The 23,707-nt window shown below is 42.6% G+C and overlaps 1 protein-coding gene across 1 annotated transcript in view; it reads left to right on the forward strand.

The window, feature by feature from the left end:
• Nucleotides 1–10,899, forward strand: part of cacna1ha (calcium channel, voltage-dependent, T type, alpha 1H subunit a) — a gene marked incomplete at its 3' end in the record, with an annotated part of 106,089 nt that extends 95,190 nt beyond the window's left edge. The window contains exons 30-38 of the mRNA XM_083976375.1: nucleotides 104–237; nucleotides 583–653; nucleotides 2,072–2,150; nucleotides 4,529–4,650; nucleotides 5,577–5,735; nucleotides 5,937–6,077; nucleotides 6,319–6,487; nucleotides 8,485–8,642; nucleotides 9,436–10,899. Of these exons, the coding sequence (XP_083832501.1) occupies nucleotides 104–237; nucleotides 583–653; nucleotides 2,072–2,150; nucleotides 4,529–4,650; nucleotides 5,577–5,735; nucleotides 5,937–6,077; nucleotides 6,319–6,487; nucleotides 8,485–8,642; nucleotides 9,436–10,899 (2,497 nt within the window). The remainder of the gene's footprint in view (nucleotides 1–103; nucleotides 238–582; nucleotides 654–2,071; nucleotides 2,151–4,528; nucleotides 4,651–5,576; nucleotides 5,736–5,936; nucleotides 6,078–6,318; nucleotides 6,488–8,484; nucleotides 8,643–9,435) is intronic.
• Nucleotides 10,900–23,707: the final 12,808 nt, after the last annotated feature.

Raw genomic sequence — 23,707 nt, forward strand, 5'->3', positions numbered from 1 at the left:
GAAAAATAACAGGTTTTTAAGAGACTAGTGTGTAATTTCACTTTGTGTCTTTGTTCTTTTTTTTTTTTTTTTTTTTTTTTACAATGTTTATGTGTGTGTTTAGGTGGAATCAGCTGGATATAGCTATAGTGGCATTGTCTATCATGGGCATCACCCTGGAGGAGCTGAAAATGAACGCAGCACTGCCCATAAACCCAACCATCATCAGAATCATGAGAGTACTCAGAATAGCACGAGGTACACACACACACACAGACACACACACACACACTAACCACTCTATAGCTGTTTTATCTTGTACATAATAACAAGGTATTGGTTCGTGAGTCATCGCTACAGACAGTATCATCGTATATATAGTGAGTCACTTTTTATTAACATATTATTTCATGTATATTCTTGTAATTCCAGCTTTAAAAATCACGTCACAGGTCCTCCACCCCCGGCTTACAGATATAAATATAAATCTAAGTGTCTCCCCACAGAGCAGTACTGCAGTAGTATCGTGCTGTGCCATTGTAAATTCTGCAGCAAATAAAGACTGTTGACGCTGTTAAAGGCCGCTCTTGTGTCTCCGTGCAGTGCTAAAACTTTTGAAGATGGCCACAGGGATGAGAGCTCTGCTGGATACTGTCATGCAAGCGCTGCCACAGGTAAACACCGACTCTGTAGGGTCTTGAGCACAATGCAGCTATTTTGATTTGCCTTTTATTTATGTTTTTTTATGAATATAGGATCAGCGTGAGGGTTTTCTTTGGAATAGAAATTGCTCTGAAAGATTTATGCCTGTTGATGAATATTTAACGTGGGCTTTCGTACGCTGACCCGAAAACGTCGAATTTTGTACATTTCTTCCCCGTACCTCTGTACAGTTGGACAGTGCCCTCCATTTGATGTGTTGTTTAATGTCTATGAAACAGTCCAACACATCACATATGACACAATCCTTTGGATTTCCCTTATTGAGCCAAGTTAGAATTAGTTGATGTTGGTCATCAATGTTCTTTTTTCTCTTTAGTCAACACACTCCTCTTAACGTGTGTCCACAGATGTTGTGGGAGTACCTCAGGTCTCTCCCTCTCTCTCTCTCTCTCTCTCTCTCTCTCTCTCTCTCTCTCTCTCTCTCTCTCTCCTCCTGCTGCCTGGCACAGAGTAGCATCACTAACGATTATGATGCACATGCAGTGACAGACTCCATTGTCCATTGCTATTTTCTAAATGTCAAGTGTACAGATATAACACTCAGGGCACAGAGTGCACAAGCACAGTTTTGACGGTACAGGATAAAAGACAGCATGCTGGGAGCTTTCTGAAGCTGTGATGCAGATGCAGTCAAAGGAAGTGCTCAGGATTTGCCCAGGATCCATCACGATGACTGCCTTTTTTTTTATTATCATTATTCTAAATATATCAACTGTATGTTCATTGCCTGAGACTCTGTGTACTGTGTAGAAAGCTCAAGCTGCCATCAATAACGCTATTTAATGCAGACGTACTTTGTAGAGAATGTCAAACAACACAGAACATGTCTTTTATTTAAAGGGATAATTCTGTTTGTGCAGGGCCATCAGAAAAAATAGACACTTTTAAAAATGCCCACCAAAACAATCCAATGTTACTTCATGTAGAATATTTTTGGCGGTTTACCTTCTGGTGTAAAGAACCACTTCCCTCTGGCGCTACCTTGCAGAACACACTGTATGAATTTGCCTTCTGATTGACCCAGCTGGGCTTTAACTGCTGCCTAAAACAGTGATATTGGACAGTTGTGGTGGTTGTTATGTGTGGTTGTCTATAGGCAGTTTATAAGGTTTCCTGTGTGAAAATGAAACTGGTACAGGGTAGCACAAATATGTGAAGGCTTTGAATACAACGTCAGCCTTCAGTATGTACAGTTCACTTTACTGTGCAAGTCTAGTCAATAAGTTCTTTCCATTTGAAAAAAAAATGATGATGTTACTGTGAGATAAATCTTTATACCTTCTCTTCCCTGCAGCTTTTAAGAAGTAATGTTGACTCTGTAGTGTTTGGTGTGTGTGAGGAAGGATCTAACATGCATTTTTGCTTCCAGGTGGGAAATCTCGGCCTCCTCTTCATGCTGCTCTTCTTCATCTATGCTGCACTGGGAGTGGAGCTCTTTGGCAAACTGGGTCAGTCGCACTACTGACAAAACACACACACTTACACACATACACCCTGGTCTACAAGCTTCGGTAAAAAGAAAAAGGAAAAAAACACTCATTACTGCCACAGTCACGACTTACAGCATATTTCCCTCTCTGAACAGTCTCTGTCAAATCCTCCCTCTCTCTCCCTTCCTCTCTGTCCCCACCATTCTCACTCCAGAGGCCCGGTTCAAACAGGAGAAAATGACATTTGCATGATCACGTTTATTTCTCAATAGTCCAGCTCACCCTCCCTACAGTAGCTCATTTTCTCTGAGAGTGCAACAATGTGTTAGGGTGGAGGATTAACAAAATGGCATCCGGAGGGGACAAAACGAAAACAACTCTGTGATGAAGAGGTTTGCATTTTGTGGAATGTTAATATGACTCTGCTGAGAGAGCGCTGGGAAAACAGAGAGATGTCTGTATTCCAGTCTGGTAGAGTCAAAGTGATTGCTATGATTGTTGATTGTCTCTGAGCTGCTGAGTGAATTCAGTGTAGATGCTGTTTTAAGGCTTACAAAGCTGATACAGGCATGGTGGAGAATATTATTGTACAGCTTGTTGAAAAGCAGGAAACGCTGCTATTACTCTACATCCATGATTGTGTTCCTGACAGTTTTTGCCTTGTCACTAGCGCAGGTTACAGTACAGTATGTTGGGCTTTTTTCTGGCTCACCTCATTCATTTATTTATTTATTAAGCTGCTGACATCTCACTGATAGATTTCACATTATGAAATAGCCAAAACACGTCTCTTTGCTGCTTTTTAGACTGTATATTTCCCATGAAAGGTTTTCAATAAAAGGAACCTGGCTTGTTCCATCAGAGGGCCAGTGTCTGATTGTTTGTGAGCTGGCAGATGACACAGAGGAAGCAGCTTTAAAGTAATAAACCACTTGTATGGGTTCTGGCTCTGTCTGTCACAGGTGCAGACATAAGGACAGGTTGTCCGTGTGTCCATCCATCCTATTCTTTTTGACACAAGACCTCAGTAACACCTTGATTTCTTCAAATTTGATACAAACCTGCCTTTGGACTCGGGGATGGACTTGATTTTTGTTGGAAAGGTGAAACGTTCATGTGAATTCAGTATACGATAAACACCCAAAGTCATCATGGTCGTTTTCATTGGGGGTTACAGTATTGTGGATTTCTACTTGCTTCTTCCACTCCCCACTTACATCAGTGGAAAAAAAATATTTCTACTCTTTGGAATCATTGAAAGCACCAAGAGTAACTGGTGTAACTGACTCCTGACAACTTTCTGTCCTCAGGCAAAGACAGTGTCAGATGAAACTCCGTTGAGAGACATACATGTAGGACATGGGTGATGCTGTATGTTGGCGCTCTGGGGGTCTTAACTCTTTGCCTCTGGCGTCTGCAGAAGGCTGAAGAGATAAGAGAAGGTCATAAAGAGGATATAAGAAAAGAGATGGAAGGAGGTTTGTTGTTGGATTCAAGCTGTTGGGGGTATGAATTTTGGGCCTGGCTGATTTTTTAAAATATTTTGATTTGAGTCTAAATCAAGTTATTGATCCCTTGAAACTTAATGCCCAGAATAATCCAGTTCCACCCCCATCCTTTTGCCACTGCTTCATGACTCAGATGTGGAGAGAGGGAGAGAGAGTATTTCTATCTGCCTCAGGAACTGCTGATGATATGGATATTTTTAGTTACACAATCAAATACTCAGTCACACGGGTTTTATTATGTATCTTCTAGCTTGTTTAACAGATCTGATCTGTCTCTCTTTGATCTATCCCCACTTTTCCTCTGTGTTCTTTTTATATTGTGAAAATCCGATGGTATTATTATTATTCTTTTGTCTCTTACAGATATATCGTCCCTTTCTTCGTGACACTCTCCTTTGTATTCCAATCTTGCTTGAAAAAAGCAATAAGAGTATAATCTGATTCTCTGTATTCTTATGGAAATGTCTCCTATTTGTTTCCCCTGAGCTGCATGTTGACATTAAGTTGTTTCGATTGTCTCCCGCTGGCTGATACTCAGGATGAGAAACAAGTCGCTTAATTCTCCGAGGACAGTCTGGCTCGTCTCTAGCTTCCCCTTGCAAAGGAAAATATTGTCCCTTGGATTTTAGGATTGTGTAAACAGGCTCCTGAGGGCTTTATGTCAAACTGACCCTGAAACTTTCCCTGTCCTCCAGAAGACAGCTGTCTGTTCTCCTCCCCGGTGTTGTAAGCACACATACAGCTCAGCAGTGTGTGTGTATGTGTGTCCGGCTGACATACTGACACCTGCATCACACACAGTCTCACTTTGATCCATCTTATTTTTTACCTTCAATGACATGTCTGTAGAGCAGTGTAATTAATGTCTATGTTCTGTGTGTTGATTAGATTGTAACGACAACAACCCGTGTGAGGGCTTGAGTCGTCACGCAACTTTTGAAAATTTCGGGATGGCCTTCCTCACTCTGTTTCGAGTTTCCACCGGAGACAACTGGAATGGGATTATGAAAGTATGAACACACACACACACACGCTTGAACACACTGCCTCATAAGTGATGACTAGATTATCTCATAACCACAGAGAGAGCAATGACCTCCAAAACCAATTATAGAGTAATAAAGAAGCTTAGCGCTGAGCAATGTCACATCTTAATTTTTACTCTATTAAAAAAATGTGGTTTATGACATAATCGCTTCAGACTGCTCCAAAAAATATAGAGTGAAGTCCAAAAGTCCACGCTCCCATTCACATTAAGTGCTCCCAGACTTGTGGACCACATTCTTTATAAATACAACATATCATTAAAGAAGAAAAATCTACTCTTATGGCTCTCTGTGTTTAGAAACAATAATAATCAGAATAACCCATTGCTGATTTTTCATCAGATTTTACATTGTGTTACACAGTGTTACATTTCTTTGGAGGTCACATCATGTCGGTGTGTGTCAGTGGTGGCTGATACAGTCCTGTCACACACCAACTGTAGATACCAGCAGAGGGCAGTGACAACTCCAAGCAACACCACACACCTTCTCAATTTAACCTGTACTATAAAAGTAGATGAAATAAATGTCTGTCTTTGTGTGAAAGGAGGATTTATCATTTATAATTAAAGTGATACAGCATGAGATCAATTTTAAATAGTTTTAAAAGTCTGTATTCCCCCATTCAGGAACCTTTGATACTGTATATCAGATATGTGGATGTCACCACATAGAGTGTTAAAGAAGTAACAGCAACTCTGATTTCAACAGACATCACAAAGTGTCTGCATCACTCCCACGGCTGTAAAGTTTTAAAGATGTAAAAGAGTTTATTATGTAACTTCTGACCTGCATTTGATCAGTTTACATACCCTATAATAACTGCTAATGTGTGTGTCTGTTCCTCTTATTCCCTTTCTCTCCCTCTTTCTCTCTGTGTGTCTCTGAAGGACACATTGAGGGAGTGCCATCCAGAGGACCGCCACTGTCTCACCTATCTGCCCTTGGTGTCTCCGATTTACTTTGTCACCTTTGTGCTCATGGCCCAGTTTGTTCTGGTCAATGTGGTGGTGGCTGTTTTGATGAAGCATCTAGAGGAAAGCAACAAGGTATTCACTAACTAGAAATTAAACTGGGTACAAAATGCATCTGTGTGACTGTTTGTAGCCAGGTTGTCCCCAGATACATTTATGAAATGAATATAGTGTTTACTGTCACAGTTACTGTCGATCTGACAGTCTTTGCTGTGTTGAACTAAAATGGGATGCACCGTCACATGTACTGTAAATCATTGTATGTATTCTTTGCAGGAGGCTAAAGAGGACGCAGAGATGGATGCAGAGATCGCCTTGGAAATGGCCTTGGAGAGGCAGCGCAAATTAAGCACAACCTCCAACAACAGCTCAGTGGGAGGAACCTATGTTGGGCCATGTCCACATTCACCTGGACAGGTACAGTAGGAGGGGCGTCACCTTGCTTGTTGGTCAGTCAGGGGACTAATAATCCTGAACTGCACTGGATGTGTAGGCCATGGTGCAAACGAGCGGAGGAGCATCAACTTCTGGGTTCTCAATATGTCCTTTCATTTTAAAACTGTGTGTGTTGCAGTGTTGCTGAATAAAACAGAGCACTTTTAGGTGGTGTGTGTGTATGTGTGTGTGTGAGCTGTATGGTCTCTGTCTCCCCCTATAGGAGGAAGAGGTCCAGTGTGAGGACCAAGACCTGCTGTCAACAAGGAAGATGTCCGTATCCAGGATGCACTCCCTGCCTAATGACAGCTACATGTTCCGACCTGTGCGGCCCGCCAGCGCCCCCTACCCCCTGGAAGAAGTGGATCTCAGTCCCCAGCACCAGCATTCAGGTAGCGTGCCTGTTGAGGATTTAAACATTAAGCATGATATAACAATTTTACTGTATTAACATGGAGTTGCAGTGCTTTGTTTTACCTTAGTGTTAAACAGCCACTGAGATTATTCTAACAGGCACAGCTGCTAATCCTGTTCTCTTAACTTCATGCTGTGGTTGCTGAATAAAGATTTGGAGATGGATTTCAGCTCTAAAAGCCTCTTTACGCTGTGTGAGATGAAAGTTAACAGCTGTGAGAGAAACATGGAGAAATCATTGGTTATTAGTTCAGTATGGTGGTTTTACAGACACGTCCACCAACAGCCAATCTGGTGCTTTGACTAATGCAAAATTTGGAGATGGTCAGAAATATGGGATCAAATTCTGACAATGTGACTGCTGCTACAACACATACCAAAGAACCAGACGAATAAAATGTAACACAATATGATGGAGGATACACCTGGTATATTTGTTAATGCTATTATTGAATAAGGCTTTTTTTTTTTTTAAAGGCACTTCTCCTCCTCCCTTATGCTTTTTAGATGTTTCATGATTCACATCCGTTAGGAAGAAGCAACACACCTCAAAATTACAAAAACATAGCATCATTGTATTATTATATTATTTGTCTGTCCTGATGCAGCCGCCTGTAAACAGTCACAGTAGAAGCAGATTAAAGTTGCTGAGAAGAAACACTGATAAGCACTGTTTTATCTGCAGTCAGATTCTAATGGCAGGTTGTGGCCAGGCTCTGGACAGGCCCAGCTCTGTCCCAAGGTACTCACTGTAGTGGATGAGCTGATACACTTCACAGGCTCATCTGCTCAGCTGCGGAATGGCTGAATACTCAGCTAGAATGATAGTTGACTTCAAGGCCAAGCTGCAAAGTCATGAAACAGTGTGTATGTAATCATAACGCAGTATAATCATAACCACTGTGTTGAGTTTAAAAGTGATAGTTTCATAATCAAATGGCTTTTCAGCTTGGACCAGAAGGACTGACTTAAAATGAACTTGTTTAAAGAGGAACTATGCAAGATTTTTACCTTTTATTTAGTTTAAATTATTATTTATTAAACAGCTAATTGTGATGGTAAAATGACTTGTTACGGGTAGAATGGAGTGCTTGCAGTGTCCCAGCTCTCGTCTCGGCGGCACCACAACACGTAATTGCCTTCTGGTTTGCCAGAAGAACCGGATCGCCTTCTCGTTGGCTTCGTTAAAAATAAATGCATATGGCCGGGGGGGAGGGATGAGGGTTAGCAAAACAGTGGAAAAGCAACCTGACTTGCATAGTTCCCCTTCAAGATCTAACTCTGACTTTGCTGAAATGTTTTTGAACATGTTTTCCTTTTGTTACGTCTGCACACTCAGCTCTTCTGGACCTGTGTGTGCAGAATGCCTAAGACCCTGGTTACACAACTTAAACAGAGATTGATGGAGTCCTTGTCTCTTTGCAGTCACACTCGCATTGTGTGCATTAGACTATTATATGCTATCAGGACCTTAAACCTTCCTGGTATGACTGTGTACATACAGTCACATGGAATTGTAATGTAACCAGGATCTAATGCAGATAATTACATCCAGAAAACTGAACTGTATGACTCTGCCCCTGATATTCAGTTCACTGCTGCTACTTTACTGACAACATTTCTGTTTTCATGAGAGAATAATGTGCTAATGATCTCTATTCAGAAAACACTTTATTTTGATATCAGATTTGAAGACTTCTAAATAAAGTGCAGGAGTCAATTAGAAGATTAAGTAACATTTTAATTTGATTGTTATCACATCCAAAGATGCTATCAAAATAAAGTGTTAGCAACAATGTTTTCATAATGATTGCTGAGATGAGAGTTTAGATCCAGTGTAATGGGAACTTGTCAATAGGTGTGTATGTGCCTTAATATGCATGTGTTTGGGTGCAAAAATGCATGTGTTTGCATTTACAGTGTGTAGGTGTGAGTGTGTCATGTGTGTGATTGAAACCCTCTGCGTTCACCTCAGGCTCGGTGACGTCCGTCCACTCCCAGCCATGTGAGAGTCGCGCTCTGCTGCAGGTACCAGACGTCTCCCCCGTCCACCCTCGGTCGCCTCCCACCCTCACGCTGCCCCGCATTGCCCCGCCCACACCCAGCCCCTCCCCACATGCCCTGCGCAGACAGGTAAGAGCTGTCAACACACACACACACACAACTGGGATAAAACACATAACTATCCTTGGTACCGTGACATGAAAGCTATTTTTAGCGAGGCAGATCAACAGCATATTTTCACTAATGGTTTGCGTTGTAATGTTAATTTTGTGAAGCATAACTTATTTCTTGAGTATAAAGAAAAATGGGCTAATGATATCTGGTTTAAACCAAAGCTCAGAACCTACTGCCAGTTGAAAAATGTGTATTGTTCAGAACCGCCACTGGATAGATCCAAGAGATCTTTATGTGCCCAGTTGAGAGCTGGGGTTCTCCCTCTGGCAATAGGAGTAGGTACGTAGGTTTAACTCAGTACCTGAGGAGGGAAGACTATGCACATTATGTAATTTAAATGTAATCGAGGATGAACTGCATTTTGTGTTTCATTGTCCGTTATATGACGAAGCCAGGCAGTTTTTTTTAAGAAAATGCAAAATGTGAAGCCTGAGTTGTTTTGGGTTGATGACGAGGTAAAGTTGGAATGGTTCTTCAGAAAAGAAGTCTTTACTATAGATACTTTGTGCTGGTGCCTGGTCAATAAGAAAAAGTGAATTATTTATGTGAATTCCATGTGGTTTTTGTTTTGTCTGTGCTCTGATGATTTTGTTTGTCTAAATATGAAATGTGTCTTGTAAGCCCTTAATTGGTGCATGACACTTATATAAAGATAAATTCAATTCATTCACACACACACACACACCGTCACAGAGGTGGTGTGTTGACAATAAGTCACCGTGGTGTGTTTTTGTTTCTCCTGCTGCAGGTGGCGGTGAAATTGGATTCGGTGGAATCCCAGGGTTACGAGCAACAGGAGAGGCCAAACCCTATCCCGCCTCCCCTGTCACCCTCACCCCTCTCTCCTCACATATCCTCTCCATCTCCCTTTCCTCCCCCTCCTCCCTCCTCCCCCTCAGCCTTCTCGCTCCCGCCCTCCTCCCCGTCTGCCTTCCCGCCCTGCTCCCCGACTGCATTCCAACTCCCTCCTCCCTCTCCGTCTTCTCTCCCCCCTCTGCTGCCTTCCCCCTCTTCTTTCCCTCTTCCGCCATCTTCCCCCACACTCCTTCTCCCGCCGCCTCCCTCCCCGCGCCTCCCCCTGCGCCCGCCCAGCCTACGGAGACCCAGACCGCCCTCCGCCGCCTCCCTCTGCGACCCGGCCGACGAGGAGGTGTATCACATCACCAGCTCGGCCCGCCACAGGTGGAAGGACGAGGAGGGAGGCGCGCAGGAGAGCAGCAGAGGGAAGGCCGGCCGCAGCCACTCCCTCTCCCCTTACACCTCCCCGCACTCCCTCGACTTCCCCCTCCCTCCTCCCCCGCTGCTGCCTTCCTCCTCGAGGAGCACGCTCAGTCTGCTCGCAGCAGGACTGAAGGACCGTGACTTTAGGAAAGGCTTTAGTGTTGACACCCAGGGCTTACTGGATAAGCCGTCGTCATTGGCCGTTGGTAACCCTGACGACCAGCGCCGCCACTCCATCGAAGTCTGCCTCCCACAGGCCGTCATCACGGGCGACAACCAGCTCTTCCCGCAGGAGGCCCATCGCTGGGAAAAGAGTGGACAGGCATTTCCTGTGCGGGTGCAGTCGGTCGGCGGCGGCCACAGGAAGAAGAAGATGAGCCCTCCCTGTATCTCCATCCACCCGCCCTCAGAGAGGGAACACCCCCAAATGGCCTCGCCCCCAAAACTGGCCGACTGCAGCATGATGCTGAGACGCAGGACGCCCTCCTATGACTTGACCCCGCACACCCAGTTAAACGCGCACACCCAAGACATCTCAGCGGACACACCGACACACACACAGACGCACTCCCCGATGCACACGAGGCTAACACCCATCCACGTGCCACTGCAAGCGCACTCGCCGACTCACGCGCTGACTCCCTCGCGGGGATCTACGCCGACACACACTCCACTGCACCCGTCCACGCCCACGCATCCGCACATCCCCATCAGCCCAAACATCTTCATCCAGCCTCATGCGCCTCTCGTCCAGAACACTATGCCTTTCTCACAGACACGCTCCCTCTCCCCGGCCGCGAGGCACTCCTCTCTCGCGGGCGACTGCATCTCCCTCCCCCAGTTCACCTTCGACCAACCACAGTCCAGATACATGAGCGGCCTGTCAGCCGGCCTGTCAGACACTGACACAGCCACCTGCTCTTCCCCTTTCGACAACAGACTGGGAAGCGGTGCGGGATTCAGTGCAAAGAACCGGAGGACCGCCCAGTGAACATCGAGCTTTGCCTTCAGGAAGTCAATTTTATGCTCCAAAATCTCTGAAGCTGGAGTTAGCGGAGCCTCGGCTGACCTCGGCTGACCTCGTCTGAGAGCGGTGCTGGGGGAAGAATGAGAAGGAAGTTTACAAGGAGGGGGACTTTTTATTGTTTTTGTTTTGAAGGATACTGAAAAGACATTTATTACTCTTTCCACAGAGACACTGGTAAGGTCCTGCCCTAGAAGTATACACAATGGATCCATTTCCCTGAACCCAGTGTGAAGGACAGCAGATCCACCAAGGCTGTACCAGCCAAACAGTACCCACTGTACATGGTGTGTGCAGACTAATACTAATAACACACCAGGACTAAAGCCACCTAACTCCGTAGCCAAAGTTTTTTTGACACACTGTCCCTACCCACGCTAGCCAATCAGGAAGCAGCGTCTGGCTGACAACCTCTGACCTTTTACAGGAAGCGGTTTGAGAAATGCAAGCGTGGGGGGAATTGTGGGATATGCAACTTCAGGTTTTCTACAGAAGTTCTTCTTGCCCCTCCTCTGCTCCTCGATCACATTGATCAGAGCAGAAGTGTACGTGTGTGTGTGTGCTCGAGTGAGTGAGCGTGTGTGTGTGTGTGTTTTCCTATGTGCGAGTATCGTCAAATCTGTTGTCATGGAAGTCGGCCATGTTATTCTTACGTCTGCAACGACAGAGAGGAGGAGCAGGGCAGAGCTGTAGTGTACATTTATCTGTGTATCTGTGCAGTGTAAATAAAGGAAAATACTGTATTTGGTGAGATTAAAAATAGCTCTATCCATATGCACATATTTTTATAGAAATCTAAAATGTTTTTTGCACACAAATTTGAAGTTCAAGTTGCTTGTTTTTCCTCTGTTGTCCTCTTGTGAATGTATGTTTCTTTTCAAAGCGGAGAGAGCAGTGACGGAGACGAACCCTCCTCTCAGACAGACTAGCTGAGGATGAGGAGTGGGATTTTATTTTTCTATTTTGGAAAAGAGAAAGGAGAGAACAGGGGTGTCATGTGTTTCTGTAGCTTTGTCTCAGACTTCTATGTATCTGGTGTCCAAATAACAGTCTTAAGAAGTGGGCTCAGTGGTGCGAGACAAATTGATTTTGAGATACTGTATTTTTCCTCCTTGTCTCTGCAGAGAGTACAGCTTTTAAATTCGTGTCAAGGTTTTAGGGTTCAAAGTAAAACATGTGTGCTGTTACTGCAGAGGTTTAAATCTAAATTTGATCATTATTCCAAAAGATCAAACAAAAAAAAAAGTCAAAAGTCAATTTTACCCAACACAGAAAAAGACGACTGCTTTGTTTTTACTTGATCCACATAAATCATTAAAGTAAGTACTCACAGGCAGTTAATATCTCTGTTAGCTGCTGCCTGTGAGACACATACATCATAAACAAAACCCGGTCTTCTACTCATGTAACAAGCATGACATGGCATCACTAAGCCTCTCTTCTGCAGCTGTTCTCAAGCTGAATCAGCTCTGACACCACTTTCGTTTCTGTACATCTAAAGACAACCAAACTAACTAACTTACTAAATATGTGTAGCCAGAGTGCAATAATAATATATACTTGTGGAAAATATAGTGACATCTACACTATATAAAACAACCACACTCTTGTGTTCGTACATACTGTAGAACTACTATATATGATATAAACCCATTTTTATATGACAATTGAGAGTGTTTCTATCTCTAGTGTTCATGCTACTATAGGTTATTTGCCCCCCTGCGTGTGGCGGCAGTGGTGCGGGTGTGGCTGGTACTGTAGATGTGTCTAGAAGCTCAGGCCCACCTGCCGATGATGTTATTGTAAGCAGAAGAGTGACATGCATCCCTGCTGATGGCTCAATAAGTCATTCATCACCTCTCTCTTCTTTTTTTGATCCCAAACAACCTAGCCTGACTTTCAAACACATCAAATCAGCATATATCAACACATCATATTTATTAAGTACATATGAGTTATGGTTAATGAACCTATCCACCACTGATGACATCATCTAAGGTGTGAATGACAAAAGTATCGCAGGCATTTTTCCTTCCAGTGGATGGATTTACCAAAGCCATACTTTTAATCCAGCACAGCACAATACCTGTCTCTGTTTTGTGCACAATCTGGTTTGGCACAGACACACAAGAAGCATGCATGTACGCTGCTTGGTACTGATTCTCCTTTCAAAGGCAGCTGGCTTGAAAGATGTCTTTATGTCTTTTTTTTTTGTTTTGTTATTGTTGTTTTTTTAAGATCAGCATGTAAGATGCACAACTCCTCGGTAATCTGAGTGAAAACCAAAGTGCTTTGATGCTGTACCATGATCACTTCAGGCTTAGTTCTTCATATTTATAAGGAAAAAAAATGATCTAAAATGATCTATCATTCAGGTGTTGCTGGGTCAAAGACTCAACGGTATTTTAACGGTTGGACAGGCAACATTTATGTTTATTTCTCAGATACACAGTTGGTCTTAAATCCACCTAAAACTGGCATTGTAAGGCCATTGGAGTTTGCTGATACCTGCAGAGACTGTCGTCATCCTTTGATCATCATTCTCCTTCTACTCTCTCATTAGCTCTTCATCTCCCAAGCAGTATGCATGTAGAGGGCAACGAGTTGAGATTAAAATATACGGAAAAGGACAAACTAAAATAAAATTTAAAATATATATATATATATATGAAATTGTATGTTAGCTTCATTTTGACTTTGTGTGCTACAGCGCGGCCCTGTGATTGGTTGGCACATTCAGCAGTGCAGCGCTGGTGCTGTCAGTTCAATTAGGCAAAAATAACAGAGTTAGTTAGATAAATGATGGAATGAAAAGCTCTCGGGCAGGGAAATCACAAATTGATAACATTGCCGCTGATGAATGCACAGTCGGTTCATCCTTTGATCGCACTCTTCTTCCAGTTTTGACATGCAGAGCCTCATCTGATGTCGGATTCTGAGATGTTGTCCTCCCTCCTGAACATGGCACAGTTGGTCCTTCCCTGGTTTAAAGTCCTTTTTTATACAGTATGTGCTTGAACACACTGTTATTGTGCAACTGCTTTGTCCTGTTTCATGTCCTCTTCCTGCACAGAATGTCAGAAATGGGAGGTTTGAAGTAGTCTGAAGACGGCCTCTTCCTGTCTCATTCTTATTTGACTTAGTGCAGACAACCCCGATCTACAGCATATTGCCATAGTAATCAACACAGTTTGGTAGAGTGACTGCATTATTGTTCTTACTATTTACAGATCTTTGGATCTCAGTATTTAAATCCTGTTTTTGAGGAAACAGTTTTGACTATTGCATGTTCTGATTTAAGAAAAAAAAAAAGCTTTTGGGAAAGAATCATCTGGATGTTTTAGAGATTTTGATATTTGCATTTTCAGATGTTTCCATTTGTAGATTGACTACCTACTTGCACTGGGCTCTTATTAATTGGTATCTGATATAATACTGATTAAATGACCATATTCTTTATTGTCCAATGCAATACTGGGTGGTTATTTACTGTATGAGGACTGAGCTCCTCTTTATACAGTTTTATAGAGAGATGGAAACCTAATTGGTTCTATTTTGTTTGGAACCAATGTTATTTAATGTTGAGGTGAACCTTTTTTCACATACTCTAAACATGGTAGAACTCTGGTGATGGTGAAACTAATTAACCGATGTATATTTTATGTAGGAGTAGCCTCCACCCTGATGCTCTGTAACGGACAAATCAGGATAGTAATTAGTTGTGTTTTCTGGGTTGAATTTGAGCTGGTCCAGCCTCGCGCTGAAGCCGATCACTCTCCCGACACAACAAGTTTTACCACAACAGCAGACTCCAGGAAGTTCAAACTGTGATAGAACTTGACTTTGATGAATCAGAAGCCTTGTGATTTCTTTTCTTTCTTTCTTTCTTTCTGTCTTTCTTTCATTTTTTTTATAACCCTTCAGTGATTGGCCCAGACACCCCCCACCCCCAAACCCCCCAAGCCTTACAAGGAGGGGAGGAGGTGTGTTCTGTTTGTCAGAGGAGAGCCAACGTGTCTGCAATAATAAGCCCTCCGTTATTCCCCATAACAGAGGGAGAAGGGAGGGGACAGAGGTGGTGTTTAAAGGCTCGGCACACAGTCGGACTCTACATTGTATCGTTGCTGATTATTGTGTGATGACCAACCGTTGTCCTGAAGGATGTTTCCCTGTCAATTAAAAAATACAAGATTTTTTTATTCCTGACACATGTTGTCTGCTTTATTTCTTCTTTTATTTTATTGATTATTCATTTATTTGTGTATTTCTTTAAGTTAGTAAGTAAAATTGTCTTAAAGCAGAAGTGAGTGATCCGGTCGTTTTCGCTAATGCTGCGTTCCAGGCAGGCTTTTGAAATCGTAAATTACAGCTTCAAGTCACAACTTACGACTTTGTAGCGTTCCAGGCAACCCACTCGTGTTTTTCCGACCTGTTTTACCGGTGAAAGTCACTATAACGGCCACTCGTAACTTCCGACCGGTGAACTCGTACCAGATCGAACTGGTACCACTTCACGGTCGGAAAAATACGAGTTGCCTTGAACGCACCATAACAGTCCTCGTCGCTACGTCACCACATTCACGGCGTTCCTTGGCTGCACACACAGCCCTGCATGCCGTTCTCTCTCCTCATTGGATAAAAACTGTAGGATACGATAAATGTTTTCTCTTCGGCTCAGAGCAGAGCAGAGGGACTGAGAGACCCGTGTTTCAGTCCAAACACTCTATGTAAGTGATTGCTGTCGGAAGATATAACTATTTAAGACTTATATTAACACAAATATATCACTCACTTCTGCTTTAACCCTAACTCCAACTTTAACCCTGTGGCAAATATTTGCCATCCATCCATTATCCTAACTGTTAAATGTGAAGTGCACCATTCTGTCTGGTTACAGTAACACTAGAAATTCAAGTACAACTACATTTTGAGAGGGAATTCCTTACGTTAGCTCATTGTATAATGTTTTGATAGACCTGCTACATAGCTAGCATTTATCAGACGAGAGGAAATAACTTAAGTATCAAACCTTGTTCTTATGCAGGCAATAAGCTGCCTGCAGTGGAAAATCATAACTTTCCTGCTGAAGTTAGCATACTAACCAGCTAGTTCCAGCTTGTCTAGTCGGGGGGCGACCGCCATTCCGAAGGACCGCCATAGGCCCTTTTCACATGACGTCACACAACTTCCGGGTTGGAGCGAAGCAGGGTATCCGTCTTTGCTTCCGCTATCTCACTGAGCGGTGTTTTCAAAATAAAATGGACTTCACACAGTCACTCCTCAAGCTCCCAAAAATTCGTTTAGGAGATGTACACAGGCTGGCAGAAACATTCTCAAAGACACCAGCCTCCAACCCGGAAGTTGTGTGACGTCACTGTGAAAAGGGCCTATTCCGACGGTCTGCCAGTCCGAAAATTCCCGAAGGTCCGTCATTTCGAACTTCCCGAGGGGCCGCCGTTCCGAATGTGTTTTATTTTGAAAATTGACCGGATTCTCTCGTGGTTTGACTTCCTGCCCGGCTTGACACGACGCGCCGCGGGGACAGCGCCCGACCGGCCCCTCCCCCTCCCCCTCCGCCTCCAAAGTTTCACCCAGGTCCACCCAGGTCTGATGCATTACATCCATGGTCTGATGCAGCCGCGGCACTCCTGCTGAAAATAAATGTCCTTGCTCTGTGCCAGGGGCGTCTCTAGGATTTTGACACATCCGGGGCTTAGCCCGGAAGAGTGACACATGCAATATATGCGCGTGCAGAGCGCGCGCCGAAATTTTTAGGCATAGAGACATTCTCCTAGCCAGGCTAGCGCCGCCTACTGGTTCCGGCAAATTTCATTTGCCTCAAACATGTAGTCAGGACACTAGCAATGCGTTTCGGTTTGCTCCGTCCGCCAGAGCGGACGGACCAATCAGCGAACAGACGGGTAAGTGAAGGCGATGACGTTGAACTCAAGCGCTCAAGATTAACCTATGAGCTTAACCGGTGTATAGCACACGTGACCACCAAGCAGCAGCGATTAGTTGAAGCAAATGTAAGCAACCGCCTCCCGGAAGCAAACGAATCCCTATGGCTCGTGTTCAGACGCTATATGAAATGTAATGAAGTAAGCGGCTGATGCATCAGGCTAACATTCTCCATCATTGGTGAAAAAGGTGAAAACGATGCAATCCACAGATCATCAAATGAATGACCCATTTTGAATTTAGTTCTATGTACTGACATTAGCTAGCTACGTAACAACACATTGTGTTTCCATTTAACACATTAGCAGCTACAGTAAAAGAGGCAGGCTGTGCGGGATCCCTGTCTGCTAACTAGCTGCTATCATGCATGAAAAAGAAAATAAACAAGATGGTTCGATGTTATAGCACATTAACTTCAGCAACTTTCCCCTCTAGAAGAAGCCCAAACTTAGTTATTTCTAGGTAGCCTACACAATTCTCACACCCTACAATTGCATTTACAGATGCCAATAATTACAGATTGCTTTTTTTCTCATGTAATATCAACCAGAGCAATATCAACTAGCTGCTAGCTAGCTAACGTTAGCTACTACCCTCTTGTAGTTCCAGCTGCAACACTCTTTTCGAAATTATACATTTTTACATAATTTCTATTCCCATTACCTTTTTGATTGCTGACCACCTTTGGGGGAAAACATGGAAATCTTTTTTGTGGCATCTTGATACACTTTAGCTGCTACTAGCTACCAAAAGACAGCTGCAGCTTGCTGTTGTCAAACCTGCCTGCTGTCAGGTATTTGTTGTCAAGTTAAATGCGCCGCTGTTTTGGGTGAATGACGTCAAGTGCGACCTGGAGGTGTTAACCACTTTTGTGCCAAAGCCAAAGTAGTGGCTTTTTAAAAAATATAATTAATTGTTACTCAAACCTGTCCAAAAACACTGTTTTATCGAAGCATCAACATAAGATAACCGTAGTTTGAGGATGTGATCTTAAAAAAAAAAAAAAAAAAAAAAAACACTTTTTTTTTTTTTTTTTTTTTGAAAATTAATATTCGGGGCTAATTAAAAAACATCCGGGGCTTTAGCCCCGAATGTTTTAGCCTAGGGACGCCACTGCTCTGTGCTTTGGTTAGGTTTAGGCAATGTAGAAAGGAGTTGGTTAAGTTTAGTAAAAAGGTTAGGTAGAGGCCAATAAAATCGCAGTTAATATCTCCCCCGGGAGTCGAACCCTGATCCACCGCGTCAAAAATAGATGCTCTGACCACTACGCTACCACCACAATTAGACTTGTCCACTCCGTGCCGTAAACCATTCAAGATTTTTTCAGGTTCGGAATGGCACCCTTTCTTTCAGGTTCGTAATGGCACCCTTTTCCCATAAATAATTAAGGGTCGGCATTCCGACAAATTAAAGTAAACGTTCGGAGTGGCGGCCCTTCGGAATGGCACCCTGGAACCTGTCTAGTCACCTCCTTCTACAATAACTCTAGCCCCAACCAACTCGGCCCTGACAACGTAGCACTGCTTGAACAGTACGTTGTAACCTCTTACCTAAACTTAACAATGGCTAAAGCTTTTGTCAAGCAACAATCGCAACGGCTCCTGGAAAGACATTCAGTGGCAGAGAATTGTAGCCGGACGCTGTGTGAAATCAGCTCAAGGCAAAGGTGTAAAAATGTTGTAAACAGAAGGAAGGACTAGAACTGGACTCTTTTGGTAGATGCTTTGGTGAACTGTGTACTGTAGGCTATTATGACTTCAATGTTGAGAAAGTAAGCAGTGCAAGTTGACACAACTTCTACAAAATCTTACGATTTGCACATTCACAGACATCCTTGTTTTTGCAGTATGTGCTTATTGTTTTATCAGAATTTTCAATTAATTCTGAGCTTTCTGAGTTCACAATCTGCAATTCCACACTGGCCAACCCTGTAAAGAAAATGTAACCACATGTAGTAGGCTAGAGATAGATCAATTGCTTTACTGTTTTGCATTTTCTTTAGATTGTGTTCACATCGTTTTACATTTTATATTTTCATTCACAGAGATGTGAAATGCATAGCTGCAGTGACGGTAAGTTGGCCTTCCTGTTGTGAGATATGACAAACTCTTCACTGGTGTCTGCGTTGACCGTGATGGATGTCTACCATGATTCACCAGAAGTGACTGGGGCACAGGCAGCAACAAGAAACATACACCTCAGAGTTCCTGATACGTCTGGTTGGTATCTGCAGGTTTTCAGGGTATCCAAATCAAATCTTTACTGTAGACTCTTATCAATTTTTTTTTTGTCTTTTAGAACCATCTCAGTTTCACAAAAATGGAATTGTCTCCCCTTAAGATTCAATTTGAGAGAGAGAGAAAACAATTACCTGGATGAATGAGAATATTCATAGACATCTCCCCTTAAGAGCCCTCAAAAATGGCAAGAAGAAATAACTAAGTTATTTTTCTCATGTCTCATAATCAAACCACAGAGTAAAATAAATGTTGACTTTAATAATCTATGCATGAAAGGGTTAAGATAACATAAGTTACATAAAAATGTGGTCACAGGTAAATTATTCAACTTTATTATTTCGGTAGAAACGTGTCCCAACCACTAGATGGCCATGTTTGGTTGTCAAATAAGTGTGTGTAACTTGATGAGGGCGCAGTGCAGTGCTTAGTCGGTGCTTTTTCACTTTGTCAAACTTTTACATAGACTTTTAACTTGGCTGTTTCATATTGTAGATCCAGTTGGTCTTTTTATCATATAGATTACATTCATACTCAAATGTTTTTGTTTAGATACAGAAAATGTGTCCCTAACTGCTTCATTTTACTTTACATTCCACTTTTTGAATAAACTTTGTTATTGTAACTTCACAAATTATAAGGTTGGATTGAATTAGAAGAATTAATGGCAAAGCATTTCAAATGAAACAAGCAATGCTGTACTGTAGAGGTGGGAGTGATTTAATGCCCCTCAAACATTCTAATTATCATATTTTTTGAATATTTATTTTTACTAATATGAGAGAGTAATATATTTGCACATTCAGCTCATCACATGATCTATTGCTGAACAGTGATACCTCAGGAATGTGACTTCACTAGTACAGTATGTTCATCCAAGACAACAGTAGATGGTGCTGTTGTACATGATATTCACCAAGATAAAATGTGAAAACGCAACCCCTCTAGTTCTGGGCATGTGTGTGTGGTGTGTGCACGCGTGCGCGTGTGTGTGCAAGTCAGAGTATGCATGTGTGGGTGTGTGTTTGTCAGTGAAGCAATGTCACTTGTAATATGTTCCTGTGAGAAGTAAAAGGTCAAGATGACAGATCCCAGAAAAAATAAAAAGCCTCCTGTCCGTCCTCCCCTGAAAGAAGCAGCAGTGCCTGCTAACAGCTTTTCTTTTAAAATGCCAATATTTATTCAGGCCTTTGTCTGGTTGTTACAGTTGCACATTCAATTCTAATTTATTGTCCATTTGTAATAAAATCATTCCCAGGCTTTGTGTTCATTTCACACAGTAGCACCTTTTGATATACGTTAGAAGACAGATTCAGGCTGTCAGTGCAGCTATGCCTTTTCCTGTTTGAAATTAGCCAGTCAAAGCTGCAATCAAAGCCTGACTTTGCCTGTGACCATTAAAGCATCTCTCTTTTTTGGCTTATATTCTCTTTGAAGCCTGTTTAAAAAGGCAGTCTTGCAGATAGACTCCCACCCATCTCCATATGTCTCTGCACTTATCTGCTGTTCAAACAAGTCAGTCACCTGTCAGCCAGCCAGGTTTTCCATCTTCATGGTGTCATGAAACATCCGCTATCAGCCTTTAATTGGATATCCGCGTTTCAGCTGTTCAGCAAAATGCTCCACAAGATTGGTCATACTGTTCTTCACAAAGTTTCCTCCTTCAGCACCTGCTTTGACTAGGTGAGAAGTTGCTTTGTCAGGTGGTGATATGACAGCTTTGTCTGTCGGGACAGCAGCTATAACGGTACAAAAGAAACTTTGCATCTAGCATGGCAGCAGGTAAGCCTCAGTTGGAAAGGCTGATCTGACATCCTATTGAAGGCGGGAAAAAGAATAAAGATCCATATATTATAAATAAATTCTAGTGGATTTAAAGCTTTAGGGGACCAGCTATAGGAACCAGAGTCTGTTTCCAGTCTGTGGGAGGCATGTAGCATTTACTCTGCAGCCAACAGATTAAAAAATACAGAAAAAGGCAGAAGATGGATGACCTGATGTGTTAAGTCAAGAGGGAATCTTTGTAAACCTTTAGATACCATTTTGGTCACGCTTGGCGTATCAGTACTTCATTTGAGCAATTTCTGAGACTGGTTTGATCTGTGGACGGAATTAATCATTTTTCAAAACAAAGCTACAATCATCAAATATGAGACTCTGGACACGGAGGTGCGATTCTCCAGGAATAACCCCCCTCACTCTTTTTTTTTTTTTTTTTTTTTTAGAAGAAAAACTAACCTGAAACGTTATAGCTGCCACTTTCACCCAAGAGACAAATATGGTGAAACAACATGTTAGAATGTGCCACTGAGATATTCATCTAAGTGATCCCTTGTTGCAGGAATTCTTTGTTCAGCCCCAAGTGATGAGTTTCAGACTGAGTCACATTAAAAGAGAGAGAGAGAGAAAAGAGTCAGAAGCCATTTACCTGCTCGGAAAGACTCTTGCCTTAAGGCTCCCTTGGGAAATCAAGGTTATGGTCACTGCAATTGCCCCATTATTGTTATGATTATATGAATATGCCCCTTTTCATCCATGTGGATCCACTGTTGCACAGCACAGCAATGCTCTGAGAGGGTGTTATACGTAAGTGCACCACATGGACTATAAATATTGTCTGTTTTAGCATTGTTTCCTTTTCTTCCACGCTGCAATTTCACCTTTATGTGGTCTATACATTTTCATTTTTCATCCCTTATTGGTATACTGTATTGTATGTAGGTTGTGTGTTCAGTTGTAGGACACTGTCTAAATAATTTATGATCCGGCTTTGCACAGCATTAAGGGGTGGGTGCTGTGAAATGCTAAAAAGTGTCTGCAGAGAAGTGTATTTGCTAGGGGTTGAGGGGAGGGGGGGCACATGATGACGAGGCTGTTTTTCAGTGGAGGGAGGTCTGCTGGTGAAGACGCAGCAGTGGGTTAACTTCATATACTCTACCAAGAATGTTCAGTGTTGCTAAATTTGACTGAACTGCTGTGGGCGTTTTGATCTGTGGTGCAGCTAACGTTCAGTGGGGTCAGGTAGACGTAGAACCAGTTGTCTGACGCTTGACTTGTCATGAGACTCACTCAACTTAACTGTCTGTATCCTCTGGGGCAGAAGGATATAACTCATATGCGGTGGCTGCTGTATCAGAGGGTAACACATAATCGTCACCTTGTACCAGTGAGGTGCATTTTGGCTGGTTTGCTTGGAGACTTTGCTGTGCCGTCTGTTCTTTTGCTTCAGGTTGCTGGCCCTCCAGATGTTCCTCAAGTTGACCTCAGGTCTCCTGAAACTCCTCTGTTTTTCGGCTCTGTCCGCTTGGACTCGTGAAGAATTGATCAAACTTTCGTTGCTAAACTTTAAGCTCATGATGACCTCACAAAATGCAGTTTTGGCCTTTGACCACAGTATTGTATCTTAAGAATTCTTCACAATTCCTTCATGGTCAAAGTTTAAAAGTTAAAAGTTTCAATATGACCACAAAAAGATTTTTTAGCCACAGCAGTTATAGCAACATTTTCATTTTTATGTAATTCTGGGTCAATGGAGATAGATTGTGAAACTATCATGGCAGAAGCAGAGGCATCCAATTGCAATAAAAAGTTCTCTTCATACTGTATACTGTTTGAACACTAGAGGATACAGTCCTCCCCCAATTGGTAGGCATTCACTTCATAAATGAACCAACATCACATCTCTGTAAATGTTATGTATAAGATATTTCCATGTAGCTTTGCTGGGGTAACATGTTCTGTCACAATATCCTGTGGTTCTTAACCAAGACCAATGAATTAACTGACGAAGAAACGGAAAGACAATTAAACGCTCCAAAGCTGCACCTTTACAGGCACGTGAAAGCTTTTCAATGGAAAAACACAACATATAGTAACTGGCTTGATGGCATGAAAAGGCTTTATGTTCAGAGGTCACAGATTAACCATAGCAGGATGCAAGAAAAGGTCAAGATTTGTGGTATTTCGAGATGAAACCAGTGGCGCAGTAACAATCACGGATGAAGTCATGCTGCTTAGGGAAGTGGAATAATTTCTGATCTCATCATATCTTTCCATTGCTAGCTAATGAGGCTTATAGGTACTTAGTCTGGAAATGCTCAGAGGAAGGTGTGGGCGGATGCTGAAAACCTGACATGGTGTTCTACTCATCGCAGCACAAAATAAGAATAAGAACAGTTGTCTCTTACATGGCAATGAGACTCCGAAATAAGCTCCGAAAGACTGCACCTGATTGTTTTGAGAGTCAGTTACAGGAGATCATTTCTAATTTACTGTATACCACTTCAGGAGGACGTTAAGTTAATTTAACACTTTGGAGTTTTGTCAACCAGAGGAACCATTTAGCCTCTAATCAACCATTTTATGTCATTCATAAAACAAATTGCTCTCTGTTTTTGCTCATTTTTATCATGCATCTCTCTTGCTTTATTTGAACTCATTCTTGGCCTACATACTGTATATTCACATATCTGCCATCCTATTGACCCATGTTTTGGTAACCCTTTAATTTACAGGCCCTAATTTATGTGATAATGTCAAGAAATTGCCAAGAAATAACAAGTAATTTTGTAGTAATG

This window comes from Trachurus trachurus (assembly GCF_905171665.1).
Source record: "Trachurus trachurus genome assembly, chromosome: 8".
Taxonomy (NCBI): Eukaryota; Metazoa; Chordata; class Actinopteri; order Carangiformes; family Carangidae; genus Trachurus; species Trachurus trachurus.